This window comes from Phalaenopsis equestris, unplaced genomic scaffold, assembly GCF_001263595.1.
Source record: "Phalaenopsis equestris unplaced genomic scaffold, ASM126359v1 Scaffold000814, whole genome shotgun sequence".
NCBI lineage: Eukaryota > Viridiplantae > Streptophyta > Magnoliopsida > Asparagales > Orchidaceae > Phalaenopsis > Phalaenopsis equestris.
In genome coordinates, this window is record NW_018165254.1 from 71,575 (window position 1) to 92,416 (window position 20,842).

General features: G+C 32.0%; 1 protein-coding gene across 1 annotated transcript in view; it reads right to left on the reverse strand.

Moving 5' to 3' along the window:
- Positions 1–20,842, reverse strand: part of LOC110031432 (60S ribosomal protein L18a-like protein) — a 29,833-nt gene that overhangs the window by 3,800 nt on the left and 5,191 nt on the right. The window contains exon 3 of the mRNA XM_020734619.1: positions 19,783–19,897. Coding sequence (XP_020590278.1) covers positions 19,783–19,897 — 115 coding nt within the window. The remainder of the gene's footprint in view (positions 1–19,782; positions 19,898–20,842) is intronic.

Sequence of the window (20,842 nt, forward strand, 5' to 3'; positions counted from 1 at the left end):
TATATATATGTTCCAATGAACTGAAATAAATTCATTGGATAGTAGGTGAAATTACATTGTCTAAGCAAATGATGACATTACGCAACTCCAACTCATGTGTGATTGCAGTTCATTGGAATATAAATATAAAATTTGTAGAGGATTGTATTCATAATCCAACTGGAGTATTTATTATATGGATTATTTATAATCCAAAACATTTCGTACGTAATTTCTAAGAATTATCATCATAAAAATTGCTGAGGATTGTATTCAGTTAGTTCTTCAGGTACAAAGTCGGTGGAATTTTTTATTCATTTTTCAATAATGTAGATTCATCAGTTTATTTTGCTCTAAGAGCTGGAATCTATATTTCGTCAGTTGGAATTGTGTTTAGTTGAAGGCTTATAATATGTACTGACTTGAAAATGTATATATATAGAATCTTATTATATGTATTCATATCCATCTTATTGCATGAAATTTTTTCTTTTATTTTATTGCATGAAATCAGTTGGAAGTGTATGAACTCAAAAAAACTTGACTTAATGGAATTATATATGTTCATTTCTTTCTATCAGAACCATGTTGTATGTATTCAGTTCTTTCTGTTAGAGGCTTAATTTACGTATTCAGTTCCTCTTGTATGTATCAGGGTTGGAATTGTATGCTCAAAATTGTATCTATTCATTGACTTATTGTACATATTCAGTTGGGAATATTTATATTGAAAAGTTTGGATCATTGAAATTGCATTTATTCAATTTTTTCTATTAATTTCTTTTAGTTAGAGCCTTATTATTTGTATTCAATTAAAGCTCCAAGTGGGTTTGAACTTGTTCTGACCTTTGTTTGGCTTGATTTGACCCTTGATCAACCCTTATTCAAAATAGTAATGAACTAGTTTTGGACAACATCAGAGTTTGCTTCGAACCAAACTCAAACAAGGTTCAAACTTAATCATAAACTCATATAACGACTATAAATGGATAAATACATGATTATAGACTTGTGGGTTTTTTAGATACGTTTTAAAAATGCTACCACATTTTCAAAAAGTTCAATTGAACAATAGTTAATGATGACCAATACCTAGCTAGAATCTATATTGTGTTAAGTTTAAAAAAAGGAAACATTCTTTTTTACTTTAAGAAAGCCCTTCCCTTTAAATTATAGCATAAACTTTAAAATATTAATTAAGTGAAAAAGTAATTGCAATTGCATGTTGAAAGATACGGGTAAAATGGTGGTGGGCATGTAGCCTTACAAGATAGCAAATCGTCAGCTTCATTAGTAGGAGCAACGCAACAGTATCCTTTATTTTATCTTTAGACCTCCCAACTGTCCTTATTTTTAATTGGATATAATATTTCAAAGTACAAATTTAACCGTATCTTGGGTTCAAAAGTCTTGAACAGCATAGTTTGTTGTAAGTTATCCCAATGATAGCACATTATATCAAACTTTCAACATACACACAATTTTCTATTTAGATCAACCTCACCATCAATGGCATACAATTCAAATTGGATCACAATATACACAATTAAAGTTTGAGGATTAGAAACTGATCCCCGAAGCGGTGAAGCATGTGTCAACCACGCAAGTATACATGTTGATCAATTAATACACAGATTGAAGAGTCCTCATATCGATCCCACGGAGAACAAGTTAATTTTCCAAAAAGGGTGAACTTTTTAGTCTACTAATCCTATGTTTAGTTTGAAATGTCGAATGTTTGTGATATTTAAAAGTTTCCTAAATCCTAATTTTTGTACAAATAAAACCTAAAGTGAGAGTAAGGTTTTCTAACAAGTGAGTACCTTCCTTGAATTGGAGCTAAGAAACCTATATTTGTCCCAATGATTCTAATATAGTTGACAATCAAGAGCAAATCAACACCTTAGCCTCTTCCAAAGTCATAAGAAGTTTTGGGGCTTCATATTACGATTTAGTTTCCTAAATCATGCAAAAATATTCAGGATTTCATGTTTCCCTGTTAATTGTACTATCCTAGAAGCAGTATTTCTATTTTCCTAGAAAAGTGTGTGTTAACTTAGTTGTTCCACCAGCCTTCTTCCGTCATCCTAGATCACAATAAGTTTTAACATTCCAAGAGACCAAATTGGAAGTAAATTAAGCATGAAAAGTTAAAATATCAATATTCCCAATAAGATTTTAGAAATAACTAAATATGGATATCTCTTAGTTTCCTAGATTACCAATCCAAGGGAGAGAAAGTTTTAGTTCTTAAACATAAGAGATAACACAACAAAAATTTCATTGAAAAAATTAAATCATGTGTAAACAAAAGTAAGAACGACCAAACTAATCATATCTTCGCTTCACAAGGATTTTTCCTTTAACTATGTAACTCGACTAGCATGCACTTACACTGAGATAATCACTCACAAATCACTCAAATATAAACAAGGAAATATGCCCCGGAAAAACATAAAAATTACACAAATAGCATATAAAATATAAGAAATATCACATCAAATTTACTATACATCAAATTCTCCTAAACTTAAATTATATGCCATCAAGTAATTCAATACCTAAAGTTAGAGGTTTGGAAATAGATTGAGGCTTAGGATTGCAATGTTCTCTAGTCACGAAGGAAATAAATATATCAAAGTATACACACCTTTTCTTAAAATTGAACTTTCTTAACGACTCACAATATCCTAACAAAACTTATATTAATATTCTATTTATATAATTATTTCTAAATCATTTAAATTTGATTTACAAATATAAGATTAGTTCTCAAATAAATAACATTAATTAAATTATTATCTTCTTCAATATGATATTATGAATTTAGAGTTAAAGATATTTTCTATTCTTTGACTTTTAGAAGGAAGATTGTATCAATTTTGAATTCATGTTTAACCTCAGGCTTTTTCTCTAAAGCTCCTAAATATTTTTTTTCAATACTTAAAATTTTCATTTTTTTTTTCTTTTTCGTATGATTTTTTTTTTCTTTCAATGACGATTACTTCATCTGGTTAAGCTTTTCTTTGCATTCTTTTTTTTTTTGAATATTGATTCTTTCTTAAGTCAAATTCTCAATTATCTTCTAACTTTATTCAAAAAATTATAATTCAAGAGATGCTAACTAATAATTGAATTATTTGAATTAATTAGTTATTAAAGTTCATATATTTGATAAATTAATTTTATATTTAGTCACTTTTACGCTAACATTTAAGGCATCATTGTAATTAATTATTGTTAGAGGTCAGACATCAGACAATTATTAGTATTTTTCAAAACTTAATGAAGATTTATGTCACCTATTTTTATTTTGTTTATATACTATTAGATCACACTGTATTTTAATTAAATCTAATTATTATTTAAAGAAAATCTATGATTTAGATATTTACTCTTATTTTAGGATGCAATTTTTACAGAAATCTCTATCCCAAACTTAATTTACACTACAAATGCAAATAATAACAAAACAGGGAAAAGAACATAACATGGCAGAACAGAAATATAAAATAAAAGAAAATTAACTTATGACAGAGAGGTAATATTAGCATAAAGAAAAATTAAACATAAGCATTAAGAAACACCATATCGATATTACATACTCATCACATGAAATATTAAAATCATCAAACATGATAACAATAATGAAAACACATCACAGTAGTCTACAAAAATAACAATCACATCACAAAGCAATATAAAAACACAGAAGTCAAATGTCCAATATCTATCATCACAGAAATATCTCATACACATAAAATAAACAAAAGCAAGAGAAATAAAGTATAGTCATATAAGTGCAGTTAGAATATCAAAGGGAACAGTCATCTTCGCCCTCATCATCATCTCCATCATCCTCCTCCTCCACATCCTCCTCCATAGGCTCAACAGTATCTTCACAAGAATCAGAAAAGTGGTGCGTCCGAAAACTAAATATCATTGAGCCCCTGGTATGTCTGGCAATGTTATCATCCCTACTAAAGCCTCATTGGCCTGTACCTGGTAATGATTTTGACTTTGGTGTCGGTCAACATAAAAATCCACTCTCTATCTCATTTCGTGTTGCCACCATTAAACAATAGAAACATCGTCGCTCAAAGTATCTATCCTCTCCCAAAGAGAAGTGAAGGAAGAAGATGGTCTGGGTTTAGAAGAGCTCTCTCCTCTCTCAAAGGATGTCCTACCATAATTCCTAATGGCCTTATTCATTATGGCTTTGCTAGGATATAACTATTCCTCCCAAGCCTCATACTTCACCCCAGCCATTAAACAAAAAGCAAAGATCGCAGCAGGATGCCCAAATTCTATCGTCATCCCCCCCTTTAAAATATTAAAAATGGACAGATTGATGAGACTTCCTACATCAATAGATTTTTCCTTCTATATAAAATAATTCAAAGTAGCACTTTCCCTAGTAACCTCACATATGTTCGTAGAGCAGAAAAGTTTAATAGAAATGAAATAATGTCAAACCTTTAATTAGGCATTCAAAGTTAATGACTATTTTCATAAATGTGCCACAAACCACAAGAATCAGTAAGAAAAATGATGATCTCAACTAAGTCGAAATCAAAAGGTATGAAACTAGAATAATCATCCATAACGATGCCAGGAAGCTCAAAAAGAGAATTGATTCTAACAAACTAAAATCTACATACTACCCCCTCACAAAATTCTCATCTTTTTACTCTACCAAGTTTGCATAGAATTCTCTAACCACATCTGTCACTACAATCCTAGTCTCGAAACAAAGTTTATCCCACTTTCAAGTATACATCAGTCCCTTGACTCTGCCCTAGTGTTAAGGAATCTTCTCTGGAATGAGTTTCTTTGAAACTAAAAAGTCATTATAAAGTTTTGTTGTCGCAATACTTACGAACTTCTTAGTGTCAAAGGTGGCGAGGTTTTTCGCTATGTTACTCTTAAAAGCCATGAATTGCCAAAAGAAATGAGATGAAGAAAATTTTGTGTATGCATGTAGAAAGATTAACTCTTTTAATGTATGTTATGCTCCAACCAAAAGCTTTTTTAAAGCTCCTCAAAACTCTCATTAATTTTACCTCTTATACCTCACTTAGTTTAACAAAAATAATAATGGGCAAAGTTTAAGATTGTCCTAGTAAAATATACTTCAAGTGTTAGGGAGATCCTTAAATTCTAATTCAGAAGCCTCAATTATAGAAAAAGCTGAAGGCTTAGCATTTGTTGTGGTATCCAGAATCTCAAATCTATCCCTAATCACTTTAGGGATTGCCTCATTAGCTAGAGCAGATTCTTTCTTACGGTATTCACATCATTTCCAATCAAGTTTTTCTATGGTGGTTCATTTTCAGAATTTCATTGCATTGGCTTCTAACACACCCTACCACCATATCTACACTATGGCATGAGTCATCCCTAGGGTCTTGGGGATATTTCATTGATTTTAAAATGCTAAAAGAGATCTTTTGAACATTAACCCTCGCTGTAAGCTCCCATTTTCTGAATATTAATCATGGCTCTTTTAGTGGCAAAGAAATATCTATCTAGTATGATAGGAATTTCCTTATCCTCTTCTTTGTCTAAAATTATAAAACCTACTAGGAAGATAAATTTATTCACATAAATAAGTACATCTATAACCCCCATAACATAGGTAATAGAATGATCAACTGCAGTGATGAATTGGACTTCTCTTAAACTAATCTCCTAAAGATAGATAAAGACATGAGGTTGATGTTGGCCCTATATCACATAATACTTTCCTAAAAAATTTCTCACCTCTGACACAAGGAATGGTGAAACTATCAGAATCTTTATGTTTTTTTGTGAAAGTTTCTTCTGTAGGATTGCATTATATTTCTCTGTCAGGGCCATAGTCTCAAAGTCACAAAATTTTCATTTTTTATTCATAATATCTTTCATGAATTTAACATAACTAAGTTTTTTTTTTTCTAATGCTTCTACAAAAAGGATGTTGATTGTAAGTTTCTTGAACATTTCTAAGAATCTCAAAAACTGTCGGTCGAACTTATGCTTCTAAAGCCTTTGGAGAAAAGATCGTGATGATCTCTCTTGTTCTTTCCTAAGACCTGAGTAAGATTTTTGTAAGTAAAGTAGATTTTCACCAAATTTAATAGGCTCGGGTCAGGTTCTTTAAAACTAGCCTCCGTTTTAGTTATCTCTTTCAACTCCTTCCCAATCCTTAATCCAATGAATTTAACTTACTCTTTTTCTGTTTTGTTTGGATCTAATTCAGTGTTACTTGGTAAAGTCTCCCGGGGTCTATTACTTAAATAATTAACTATTTGCTCTAATTGAATTTCAATATTCCTTATGACTACAGCTTGACATTATAATCGGTTCCCCATCTGTAACATTATTTCTTCTGAGGATAATTTTATTCTTTGAAATGAGAATTGGAAGTGAATCCAGGTGGGTAAGTCGGTCTCGAGTTATTATTTCCCTGATTGCTTCGCTTGCCTAAGAAACTAGGGTGGTTACTACCCTTAAGTTGATTTCCTATATTTTGATTGTTGTTATTTCAATTACAATTTGGGTGATTCCTCCAAACAAAATTATAAATATCGAAATAGGGGTTGTCAAATATATTTTTAAAAGCATTCAGGGACTTCACAACACAACACTAGGATATACTGATTGTACATAAGCATTCTCTTCAATTACTAGTGATCATGGTGCAAAATTTATACCTATATTATATAGTCTCCTTGATATAGCTGCAACTTGTGAAGTCAAGATTGTTAATACATTAGTATCATGGATACAAGCTACTCTCCTAAGATTGATCATCCTGAAAGGGCATAAAAATTATTGGTAGACATTCCTCAATCAAGAATCCCAAATAGTTTAGACATCAGAGAACCTCCTCTTATAGCATCTATTATCGATCTCAAAGATCTCACTAACCTATTATAAAAAATCTAGATAATTAACCAATCAAGTGGAGCATGGTGTCGGCACTTCCTAAGCAACTTTTTATATCTCTCCCGAGCTTCATAGATCAACTCACTTTCTATCTAGATGAAGAAGGTTATATCATTCCTAAGTTTAACAGTTTTGGAATGTGAAAAGTACTTCGTTAGAAATTTCTAGTCTAAGCCAATCCAAGTGGTGATAGACTATGATGTTAACAAGCTTAATCACTTATTAGCCTTGTCTCTAAGAGATAAAGGTAATAACATAAGTCTAACAATATCGATTGAGACACTAATAAACCTAAAGGTCGCAGATAATTTCGCAGATAATTTTAAAAGTTGTTTAAGTGCAAATTTAGATCTTTAATAGGTATACCTTGAAATTTATTATTCTAGACCATCTGGATAATGACAGATTTAAGTTCAAAGATATTGCTTCTACAGCAAAGTGATTAATACTCTGATGAATCTTTTCTACCAAGGGTTGGCATAGTCCCTAAATAGTCTAAGGTGAATGTTTTCTTTCTGAGGGTTCGTCATTTATCCTAAATTCTTTTTTTAAGTTTTGTAAGTTTACTATTTTTTTAGTTTTTCAATGTAACGGTTAAATTGCACTAGTTCAGTAGTCTCAGTCATTCGCATACAACCAAGGACTAGCTATGGACTTAAACTAAAAAATTACACGAATAACTTAACACAAAATACTAAAAACACAATAAAGTAAATTAATGTGCAAAGAGTATAAGAAAATCACAAGCCCAGATATTTCGAATTTTTTAACACAATAAATAACAATAAAGATAATGAGAAATACACAAAACAAAATACAGAACAACAACATAACACTACAATTTTCAAATCTAAATTTTTAATTTTCAACTAAAGTTCTCATAAATTGAAAATTGGCATTATTCCTCGGCAACAAATTCAAAAACTTAATCTGAGATGCTGTGAAACACACATCAACAACGCAAGTATACGTGTCGATCAAGTAGTATACAGAAAAGTCTGTTTATCCATCCCACAAAGAACAAGTTAATTTTTCAAAAAAGGTGAACTTCTAGTCTATTAATCATAGGTTTAGTTTGAAGTACCAAAGGTTTGTAATATTTTAAAATTTTTCCAAATCTTAATTTTTTCACAAATAAAACCTAAAGTGAGAGTAGGGTTTTCTAACAAGTGAGAGTATCACTCTTGAATTGGAACTAAAAAACCTAGATTTGTCCAAGTGATTCTACTGTAGTTGATAATCAAAAGCAAATCTTCTCCTTAACCTCTTCCAAGGTCATAAGAAGTTTTGGGGGTTTCATATTACAATTTAGTTTCTGAAATCATACAAAAACCCCAAAGGTTTCATGTTCCCCTATTAATTGCACTATCCTAAAAAATAATACACTTAATTTCCTAGAAAAGTGCATTAACTTAATTGTTCCACAAGTCTTATTTCGTCGTCCTAGATAACAAGTTTTAACAATCCAAGCGACAAATTTGGAAGTATATTAAACACGGAAAGTCAACGTATCGATATTCCAAATAAGGATTTTAGAAATTACTAAGCATTGAATATCTCTAAGTTTCCTAGATTCCCGATCAAAGGAAGAGAGTTTTAGTTCTTAAACACGAGAGAAGAACACATCAAAAATTCCATTGAAAAGAGTTAAAATCAATTTTATACAAAAGTAGGAACAACCAGACCCGATTGAATCTTGCTTTGCTAATCCTTCTTGTTACAAAGAAACCACTTGCATGCACTGACATAGAGATAATCACTCACTAATTACCCTAAAATATTCTCACTCCCTCTCTCACAGCTGCTAAGTATAGTAAAGAAGCATCAGGCTCCTTTTCCTTTGAATTTCCTACTAATAAAGGTTACAGACCGTCGCATCATCTCAAAATCATCAAAAATAGGTCAAAGTCAGTGGTGGGTGCCTGGGTGTCAGCCTAGGGCCCTGACTTTTCAAGCTCACGGTCTTGGGATTGCGTAGGATGTTTCTCTTCAGGTGCATGGGTGCCTAGGTGCCTAGGCTGGAGCGACAGTTTCCTAGTTTAGACGACAAGGCTGAGCACCTACATTTCGCCACTTATGCTCTTCGCACACCCATTGGATGGAATATGGTTTGAGAGCCTAAGAGCCAGGGGCAAGCACTGACTTTCCAGCAACTCAATTTTCTAGTCGAATGAGGGCTTGGGATAGCGCTAAGGTTGGGCGCCGAGGAGCTTGGCAAGAACTTAGCTTGAGTTTTCTCCATGTGCTCCCCTTTGTTAACTTTCAACCTGTATATTGCATAAACAAGCAAATATGCCCTGAAAAAGCATAAAAATAACCATAAATAACATATAAAATATAGGAATTATCAGATCACATTTACTAAACATCAAACATCAAAAACTCACCCGATGCTTCCTCAATATTCTTCAAAATAGTAAAATTTACATTCATTACAAGTGTATGCCTTTCAAAGAATCATTTTTGTGTTGAAAGTCTCAAGAAACTTATCAAATTGGTCATTAGATAAGAAAACACACTTTTTAATATGATTAAATTTTTCTAAATATCTGCAATCCTTAATTTGTATCAACTCAAAAAATAGAATAAGAGGCCACTCTTAAAACCAATTTCGTTCTCTAAATTTTCAACAATTTCACATATTTTTTCTCCTAATTTTATTAAAATATCAATAAAACTCAACCCACCTATAAGCTTTGGGCTGCCAGATAATATTTTCTGTAATAGCTATTAATTTTAAACCTTTTTGGGATATTCATCTCGATGAACTGAGTTTAAACATCAAGATACAGTTGATCTATAAATACAAAAAATAAAGCATTAAGAATATTATTTTATACTGAGTTCTATATTATGTCTATTAAAAATCTTAATCTGATCAAGAATATATTCATGAGTCGTCTTTTAAGTTAAATATTACAAATGTTACTGTATATATATATATACCACTTCATATATAATTGCTTATTTTCTTAAAGCTTCTCGCCTCATTGCATTAACTTCTCAGAGGGGTAGGAGCAGAGGGGTAGGAGGTCCATTCTGATATGGTGGCAACCCCCCCTCAGAAGGTCAGATTAAACTTAATGTGGATGGGAGTTGGACTTTATCTGCTGCTGGGACAGGAGGCATTTTTCGTAATTATATGGGAAACTGCCTATGTTACTTTGCCTCACCGGTTTGTGTCTCGTCACCTTTGGAGGCTGAATGTTACTCTTTATGGAATGCTTTACATATTGTCGTTCTTTTTCATTACCATGCTTTACATATCGAGACGGACTCTATAGCTCTTTTTAACATTTTCAATCAGAACACCCCCCTACCTGGAATGTCATTTGCTTGTTTAACATGATACGGGACTTCATAAAAAAGCATAATTTTTTATACAAGTTTATTTTATATATATGTAATTCTGCTGCTGATTGGTTGGCTAAGCAAGGTTTGCAAAGAATTATTGTGGGTGTTGTGCCTCCTCCACTTCAAACTCTTTTAAATGGGGATTTACTTAACGTGCCTTATATCAGAAGATAGAGAGTTTATTTTATACTTTAACGGTGGCCTTTTTTTCTTCTTTCTGCAGCGGATTTTTTTCTTTCTTTTTTGTATCGTGTTTTGATCCTTTTGAATATTTTTGAGTTGCTTTTTGATAACCTTTTTCAACCTCTGTTTTGTTTGAGAGTTTGGTCCGTGATGTTATCCTTGTCGTTTTATCATGCACGTTACTTTCTTTGGCCGTCTGGTGTTTCATTGATGATATTTGGATTTAGGCTCTATTGTTTAAGATGTAAAGGGTGGATGGCTTTCAGCTTCGGACTTCTTAGAGCTGTTTGGAGATGTTTGGCTGGGTTCTTTTTGGGTTTGAACTTTACTGTCGAAGCTCTGTGGATCTCTTTACTGCTTGCAGGTGTAGACATTTATTATTGCGATCTCACTGGAACTAGAAGCCTCTACATCAATTATGTTGTTGGTCGCTACTGTTATTTTGGGATTTAGTGTACATGTAATTTCTTTTTAGGTATACTTCTCTTGTGGTATACATTTTGAATGATTAAATGTAATTTTGGTTTGCTTTCTACTTTAGCCTTTATTTTATTTTGTGTGGTGTTGTACTACGAAGAATAACCCCTAGGACTATGATGTATTTTTTCGCTTTTAGATGGGGATCCATTTTCCCTCCCCAACTTTGTAACCTCTTTTTCTATTAACGCGGAAGGAGCCATGAGCAGCTCTTTGATATATATATATATATAAGTCCAAGGGCAAATATATTAATACGGAAAAGATACAGAAAGGCTATATGAGAGGGCCTAAAAGAAAGTTCTACTTATACAATACAACACACACAAAACCCAAAAAAAATAAAGATACATAAAGGTAAAAAACCAAAAAGCCACAAAATGGTGCAAAAATGCTAGAGACGTCCCACTTTAGTTCTCTCTCTGCCTCTAGTCCTCGGAAGTGAGCAGGCTAACAAATTGCTAAGGTGAGTAACATTGCCCGTAGTAAGCAACGTATCATCCATCAGATTCATGAGCTCAAGTAGGTCTTCATTCTTCTTCTTCCTTCTGGATGTATAGACCTATCATTCCTCATCTGATGATTAACTCATCTAATTAGTAGATTCCAAAGTTGGTCGGACAGGTGTAGGTTGTTGCACATCATGATCCCCATGAGTCTGAGTAACATTAACAGTTTGCTCGACCTGATGAGGCGGTAGTGAAGCGCGGTAGTGAAGCAGTATGAAGCAGTAGAACTATTGCCACCTGTATTATGAGTTATAGGTTTTAGGGCAAGTGGGGTCTGAAGAATCACCCTCTCCCCCACGATAGGAGGTTCAAAGACGGGGGAGTTACAACTGGGGACTAAATGGTTGTCATATTGCCTGAGAGAATAGTGTTGTCTTATGGGGTATCCTTTTGATGATCAATAGTGTCAATAACTTGGAGCTGATCAGGAGAAGATGAAATCACTGCCTCTGACGAAGCACTGTGTTTTTTGGTCTGAGTTGGGGAGTGTAGATGATGCATTGAAAATTGGAGTGGTTGAACATACGACAGTTTGAACAATACGAAGGAAAAGACTCAATCACTACCTTTTACCAATATCCATGATGTTGTGTGCCCAACTAAATTTCCTCAGAGGCGGGTGAGCTGATGTCTCTTTAAACAAGTACTATGGCTTCAGATGGACGGGAAAGATTAAAAGTAGGAATGTCCATTTTGAGTGACTTACTATAAGCTGAGGCAATAGAGTACAACACTTTTTAAGTAAAATAATGAAATTCCAGACCAAGGAGGCGAATCCAAACCGGAATGATTAGTGGTTCCGTCTGGGGGTCAAAATCCACAGATCATTTCAGAATTTTCATTGCTCTGTTATCAATCCAGATTATCCTTCTAGCAAATAAACGCGTCGTCTTTCATCTAAGAATGTGTAATCCTCTTCATTATTTAGTTGTATAAGAATGTGTCTTTCATCTAATAGTCCAATTTTTCACTCCCAAAAAAATGCATAAGCTCAAATTCCTTAAGAATCAGCTTCATTTTGGGATGGTCATACAAAAATTTTCCGACCAAATTCAGTCGATAAGAGGAAGCAAGTTAAATACATTCAACTTCTGTAAAAAAGATGACAGACTTCCCATTCTTCCTACAAGGTTTCTTGATGTCTTCTGTCCACTCAAACGAATGAAGGAAAGAGCATGATTCAGGTGTAAATGAGACGTAGACACCCACAAGTGCAGTAGCATAAGATCTGCCTGAAGACATCCCCAATGGATGGAGGTGAGGCATAGCAGAGCAGAGAGCAAATTGAAAGGAGTGGAAACCTGAAACAAGGAGCGGCGAAGCTCCTGCAATCTTAGCTCAAGGGGCAAGCAGAAACCCAGAAGAGGGAACAGGAGCGGAAACAAAGCCCCTGCGATCTAACAACAAATTGGAAGGAGCAGAAACCCAAAACGATTAGGAGCGGCAAAGCCCCTGCAATTTCAGCTCGAGCCCGAGGACGAGAGGCGACGGTTGGAAGGCGCGGGAAGGAGCCCGACGCAGCCGACACACAAGCAGAGACGACTCGATTGACGAAGCCAAGAATACATTCCATGTATTCAGTTTTAGTTCCACTCAAATGAAGGCCTTTAGACTTCAATGTAGACCTCCATAATTCAAGTTTTTCTTGGACTTTTCCTCTCATCTTATCCACAAAAAAGATATAATTAGCAAAAAACATACACCAAGGTACATCCTCCTGTAAATGTCCAGTAAGACCATCCATAACTAAAGCAAAAAGATATGGGCTTAAAGCCGATCCCTGATGTATCCAACAGAAATAGGAAAATATTTGGTCAATCCACCCTCCGTTCGAACACAAGTAACAGCTCAAGTATACATATCTTTAATGACGTGAATATAAGTCATATCAACACCTTTCTTCTCAAGAACTCTTCAAAGGATATCTCTTGGAACCTGATCGTAAGCTTTTTCTAAAGAAAAAAAAAAAGCAAAGGTAGATTCTCTTTCTTTATTATCTCTGAACTTCTCCACCAAACCTCTTAAAAAATGTAAAGTTGTCATATTAGACCTGCCCGACATAAATCCAAATTGACTATGAGAAATCTTTGTAAAACATCTTAACCTATGTTCAAATACCCTCTCCCATAATTTTAATGTATGACACATCAACTTAATTCCTCTATAATTTGCACACTCTTGTACATCCTCTTTATTCTTAAAATTAGGGACCAAAATACTCTTCCTACACTCCTCAGGCATCTTTTTAGTTTTTAAAATAATTTTAAAGAGTTTAGTAAGCCAAGAAACTCATCAAATCTCCTAAATATTTCTACACTTCAATTGGGATATCATCAGGTCCTACAGACTTTCCACCCTTGGTTTTCTTTAAAGCCTCCTCAACTTCTTACTTTTTTATTAATGTCACGGTAAAAATGAAACGTTTTACTATTATTAGCTATATTAAGATAACTAGGGTTATCGTATTTTCAGAAACTTCATTAAAAATTTTATCAAAATAACTCACTCACCTATATTGAATGTCCTTTTATAAAAAATCAGTTTTTGATTTTCATCTTCAATACACTTTACTTGAGTTAAATCTTTATTTTTCTTTTCTCTTTGTTTGACTAGTTTATACCTATATTTTTCACCCTTTTTAGCATCTAATCTATTATAAAGGTCACTAACATGATCATTAAAAGCAAAATTTTTAGCGTCACAAATTGTTCTTTTAGACTCCATGCGAGTCGTTTGATATTTTTTCCAATTCTCTAAGCTTTTACATTTAAACCAATTTTTATAACATAACTTCTTATATTTTATCTTTTCTTAAACATTATTATTCCACCACCAACTATTTTTATTTATAAAAACTTTTTCTTTTGATTCTCCAAGTACATCTTTTATTAATTGTTTAATAGTGTTTGTTACTTTATCCCACATAGCATTTCTTCATGAACATCCCAAATTTTGAACATAACTTCTTATATTTTATATTTTCTTAAACATTTTTATTCCACCACCAACTATTTTTATTTATAAAAACTTTTTCTTTTGATTCTCCAATTACATCTATTGTTACTTATTTAATAGTATTTATTACTTTATCACACATAGCATTTGTTTCTTCATGATTTCTTCATGAACATCCCAAATATCCCAAATTTTGAAATCTTGAATTTTACTCATAAAAATAATTTTATTTGTATCTTTTAGGTTCCACCAACACATTATACGATGATGATTCCGAGCATTCTTTATTTTACAACTCTTCATCTTAAAATCTAAAACTAATAAATGATGTTAGATACTTAAATCCTCAGGTAACTAATAAATGATGTTAGATACTTAAATCCTCACTTGGAATGACCTTACAATCTTTACAATCTCAACAATGTCTTCTTCTCATGAGAAAATAATCAATTTATATTTTATTAGATTCATTCTTATAAGTAGTTAGATGCTCAGCTAATGCTCATCTCTTTACTTGAATAAGGAATTTGTAAGAAAAAAATCATACGCTAAAGCAAAACCTAAAATAGCTCTACCTTTTTCCTTAGTTACTTCAAAATCATAGTCATCATGAATATTTCTGAAATCTTCTACCACTCTACCAACATGTCTATTTATGTCCATTTAAATCTCTTCCAATAAAAATTTTTACTTCAAGAAGTATAATTTGTATTAAATCTTCTAAGTCATTCCAGAATTTATCCTTGGACCCTAAATCTACACCTACTTGAGAAGCATAAGCACTTATAATATTAAAAATCTTAGTATCAATAATAATCTTAAGGGTTATAATTCCATCTCAAATTCTATTAATTTTTACAACATTATCTTTCAAACTCTTATCTATAATTACATCTACAACATTTACAGTGCGACTCTTACCAGAATAACAAAGTTTAAAACCTAAGATCAATCTTCTTAACATTTTCTCCAACCCATTTAATTTCTTGAATAAATAAGGTGTTTATCCTCATATGAACTATAATATCTACTAATTATATTAATTTACATGTGAGAGTACCTATGTACATATATTCCATGATCCGATCATAATATTAGTTTCATTAATTTCATGGATTAACTTATTTACCCGCATCCGTTTGTAATGTGGGAACCCTTGCTTATTTGACGCTACACTCGGGCGTCGGTGTTAGCAGCCCCTGCACACCTATACAGCACGTCGCTTCCAGGGGATACCCTAGCACTTACACAATGATCAAAATGATTAATGTCATCATTTTTTCGACAAGTTTTATGTTGGTTGTCAACTACCTAACGCAACCCTCCACTTTTTACATAAACTAGATTAGATACTAAAAAAAAGTAAGGATTTAATTCAAGTGTATTAAAGATAACAATCAAAAAATATTTTTCTTATTATATATTCAACATAGGTCGGTGAGTTATTTTAATAAACTTTTCAATGAAATTTCTGAAAATACAATCGATCTTAATGATCTTAATAACATTAATAGCAATAAAACATTTTATTTTTATCGTCGCATTAATAAAAAAGAAAGTTTGTGAGAATTTAAAGAAAACAAAAGTGAAAAATCTGTAAGACCTGATGATATCCCTACTGAAGTGTGAGAATATATAAGAGCTTTGAGAGTTTTTTTACTCACTAAACTCTTTAATGTTATTTTAAAAACTAAAAAGATGTACATGGAGTAGATGAATGATTTTTAAGTCCCCATATTTAAAAATAAAAGGATGCATAAGAGCGTACAAACTATAGAGAAATAATGTTAATGTGTCATACTTTAAAATTATGAGAGAGGATAATTGAACATAGGTTAAGACGTGATACAAAGATTTTGCATAATCAGTTTGGATTTATGCAGGGCAAGTCTATTATAGAAGCTATACATTTATTGAGAGGTTTGATGGAAAAATAGAGAGAGTAAGAATGATCTACATATGACTTTTATTGATTTAGAAAAAACTTACGATAAGGTTCCAAGAGAAGTCCTTCAGAGAGTTCTTAAGAAGAAAGGTATTGATATGATTTATATTCAAGTCATTAAAGATATGCATACTAGAGTTGTTACTTATGTTTAAATAGAAGGGGGATTGATCAAATATTTTCCTATTTCAGTTGGATTACATCAGGGATCGACTTTAAGCCCATATCGTTTTGCTTTAGTAATGGATGCTCTTATTGGACATTTACATGAGGATGTACCTTGGCATATGCTTTTCGCTAAAGATATCCTTCTTGTGGATAAGACTAGAGAAAGAGTTCATGAAAAACTTGAATTATGGAGGTTTATATTGGAGTCTAAAGGCATTTATTTGAGTAGATCTAAAATTTAATACATGGAATATAGGTTTAGTATTAGTAGCTCCAGTGACAGAGTTGTAACTATGGTTGATCAAATTATTAAAATATTTCAACGTTTGTTATATCTTGTGTCTATTGTTCAAAGTAATGGCGATATAGATGGGGATGTTATGAGTAGAATTCAAGTTGGTTGGTCGATGTGAGATAGAAAAGTACCACTTAGACTTAGAGGAAAATTTTATAAGATAGTGGCGAGACCTGCAATGTTTTATGGCACAAAATGTTGCCTTTAAATGTGAAGCATAAAATAAAGTTAAGTGTTGCTGAGACGAGAATTCTTAGGTGAATGAGTGGCCTGGCACTTAGAGAAAAAATACAAAACGAATCTATCTGTGAAAAGGTTCGTGTAGCACCAGTGGCAGACAAGATTAGAGAGAGCCGGTCAACTTAGATGGTTTGGTCACATTAAACGTCGAGCATCTGATGGTCCAGTTAGGAGAGTAGATATTTTAGATTTGATCTGTGTAAAGAAAGACAGAGGTTGGCCTAAAAAGACTTCGGCATATTACATAAAAGATGATTTTAATCTATTAGTATTAAATGAAAATTTGACACTCAATACGACACAATAGAGAAAAAGGATTCATGTAGTCGACCCCACTTAGTGGGATAAAGGCTTGTTGTTGTTGTGTTATTGTATATCAATAATATTTTAGTATTAATTATTAATTATGTCTTTATTTTATTAATATCTACTTATTAATTAGCCCAATCTATAATTAATGCATCATTATTCAGCATATTCAATCCATCACACTTTCTAATTTTAATTAGCTAATGATTATATAAATATATAATATATATTTATTAATCATGTAATTAAAATTAATTCTATAACACTATTTATCTTTATTCTTTTTCCTCATTTATGGATCATAATTCGCTTAACACTCAATGGCATCAGGCTCACAGCCTGTCATTTCTCTTTCCATAGTTTTATTCACATTTATTTTTCTGGTTCACAGCTTCCTAAAATCTTCTTTTGCCTCTACCCAAGTTACAAATGATATACGTGATTTAAAATTAATGCATTCATTATTAACATATTTTCTTAATGTATTTGTATAAAATAATTAGATACCAATACAAAATGTATTCAATCACTTTTTATTTATTAGATTTGTAAAATTATTTATTGATAATTTTATATAGAAATTCATATGCTTATTCGAACGTTTTGTTTGTTTATTAACTCGTTTAGATATCCGTTCAATTGGCATAAACAAATCAAATTCAAATATTAAAAAAAAAATCTAAAAAAGCCAACCTGGAACATACAAGTGAAAGCTTGGCTCAAGCTCTCCAAGCATGAACAGTTAATATTACCAACCAAGTCCATTTTGTGACATACTCGGCTCAAATACGCCCTAATTCTCCCTAAAGATAAGGTTGTTAAACATGATAACATGATAATGTAATGGTCGAAGGTCAAGTTAAGGTTACCTCCGATAAGTTTGTTGAAAGGGCACTTGAGTCCACTAGAGATGATGTCAAGGAATTTGGTGTTAAAAGAAGGAAGGACACAGAGGGAGTCATTGAAGATCGATGATTTGGCAAAGTTAGCGCACAAGGTTTAGCAATGGTAGCAGCAAATACTATAAGAAAAATAATAAAAAAACAAAAAATTTAGAGGAAATGGAAGAATTTGGTTTTGTTGGGGATGGGTGGATGAAGCATGAGCGAATGATGATGGGCTGAATTTTGTTTACAGTTTATGTTTGCTAAGAAAAATTGTTTATGTTTGCTTGGATATTCTAGCGAGCGAGTACCTATTTTAAATATCTAAAGAAACATAGTATTATTGAGAAATATAGAATGAAATGATAAAATAAAATACATCTTTTTATTTGTTTTAAATATAATAAATGCATGTGAATGTTCAACATATTTTTTTGCAAATTAGAACATTTACAAAAAAAATAAACTAAGAAATGAAAATAAAAGTGATCCCAATCCTCTTGGTATTTGTTTGGGGTAACAACAACAGTAAAAGTAAATGCAGAAATAATGTGAAAAAAGAAATAACTTTTTTCCTGTTACAGGTACTACCAATATTTTTTTCCTGAAAAACGGGCAGCATATATCTTAAATCTACCATACTTCAGCAACTCGAGTTGTAAAAATCAGCTTCCCGTTATAATTTTTTGAAAAACAAAGCAATAAAAGAGTGGCTTCAAATAAACTTTCAGTCTATATAAAAACGTGAACTAAAAATATAGATTTTGTAGCAGTTTAAGTCATGAATAACAAACAACAAATTCACTTCATCAATTTTGTTAGTTAAGATTGCCTACAATTCTACTAAACATGTGTTTTGTAAATGCTGCGTATGAAGCTTCAAAAACAACTCGATGGCATTGTACAATCAGCTAACATAGCCTGGAAATTAATGTTCTAAGAGCATGGTAACCTAGGCCAAATCTATTAAACATATGTTTTCTAAATGCTGTGAATGAAGCTTCAAAAGCAACTCAATGGTATTGTACAATCAGCTAACATAGTCTGGGAATGAATGTTCGAAGAGCATGGTGACCTAAGGCAAGATGATGAAATAAACAACTCAGAAAAAAAATAGAAAAGATTTAATGATATAATTTATTTAAGCAGTATTGAAAACATGAAAACTTAAAAAATAAATTTTGTAGCAGTTTAAATCATGAATAACAAACTAATTCACTTCATCAATTTTGTTGTTTAAAATTGACGCCTACAATTCTACTAAACATGAATTTTCTAAATGCCGGGAATGAAGCTTCAAAAACAACTCAACAGAATTGTACAATCAGCTAACATAGACTGTAAATGAATGTTCGAAGAGCATGGTGACCTAAGCCAAGATGATGAAATAAAAAACTCAGAAAAACTCTGAAAAAAATAGAATAGATCTAATAATAAAATTTATTTAAGCATTATCTAAAACATCAAGACTGAAAATAATCATTAAATTGCTTTACGTATGATCTTACTGATAAAAGAAGTCAATTCTTCCAGGAAAAACAATTAGATACTTACAGCAACTGTGCATGCAACCAATCCAGGTTTCTCGCGTTTGTCCAGGGCTCCAATAACAAAAATTAAAGCCCCAACATACCATGGAACAGCGGCAAGCAAGAAACCAGACAAGAATCTATTTAACAGTAAGAGCACACGTCAGTAACAAGCAGCATAACTGAATAAATAAATATGAGAACAAGACGGAGAACCTTTTAAGAAATAAGTTATTTGAGTTAAGAATTTCTAATACAAAACCGATATGAGTTAGAGAAAATTATGCAAAAAACATTAAAATTTTACATGTAACAAGCTCTTAATCCTTAACAATTATTCATCACAATTGCTGAAAAACAAGAATTATAAAGAAATCAAATCCAAGTCAAAAGACCTCCAAGTAGGAGAATGAACTAAACTTCACAACAAAAAAAGATACGTAAATGCTTTAAAATTTGTGACTTATTAAAACAAATTTTACCGAAACTTGATTAAATTCAATCACTTAATCGAACAAATAACAAAATATAGATGAAAGCAAAAAAGGAAAAGAACTTAGCAAAAACCAAGCCTACCATTTGAACATGTAGAAAACCTCTCCTAGAACTAGTCAAATCTTTCACTAGACCAATAATTCATCCCGGCATAGAAGGAATAGCATATCTGACTAAAAATTTATTCAAGTATTCACGGTTTTTATGCACGTGCCTAAAATCATACTAATCAATAGCACAAAATACTGTATGCCAAAACTCAGTGCATAACAAGGCACACCACTTAACTATTAGAATAGTAAGGCGTAAGTATAAAAAATAGTTGTGTAATGAGACTAGCCTTGGAAAGTTAAAAATGATTAATCTATGACGATGAAAATGATTTTCAAAATGACCAGTTTAGAATTATAAGACATGCTAAAAAACTAGTTCTTATGTTTGTGCCTAAGCTAAAATAGTATGCATTGCATCATAATAATTCTACATGCAATTCTAATTGTTTTCTTTTCCAGAATAGTTGATTTTCCAATATGATTTTCTTTTTTAACTTCTGCATTGTCGGCCGTTTTATTGTCCAACTTGACTTTCGT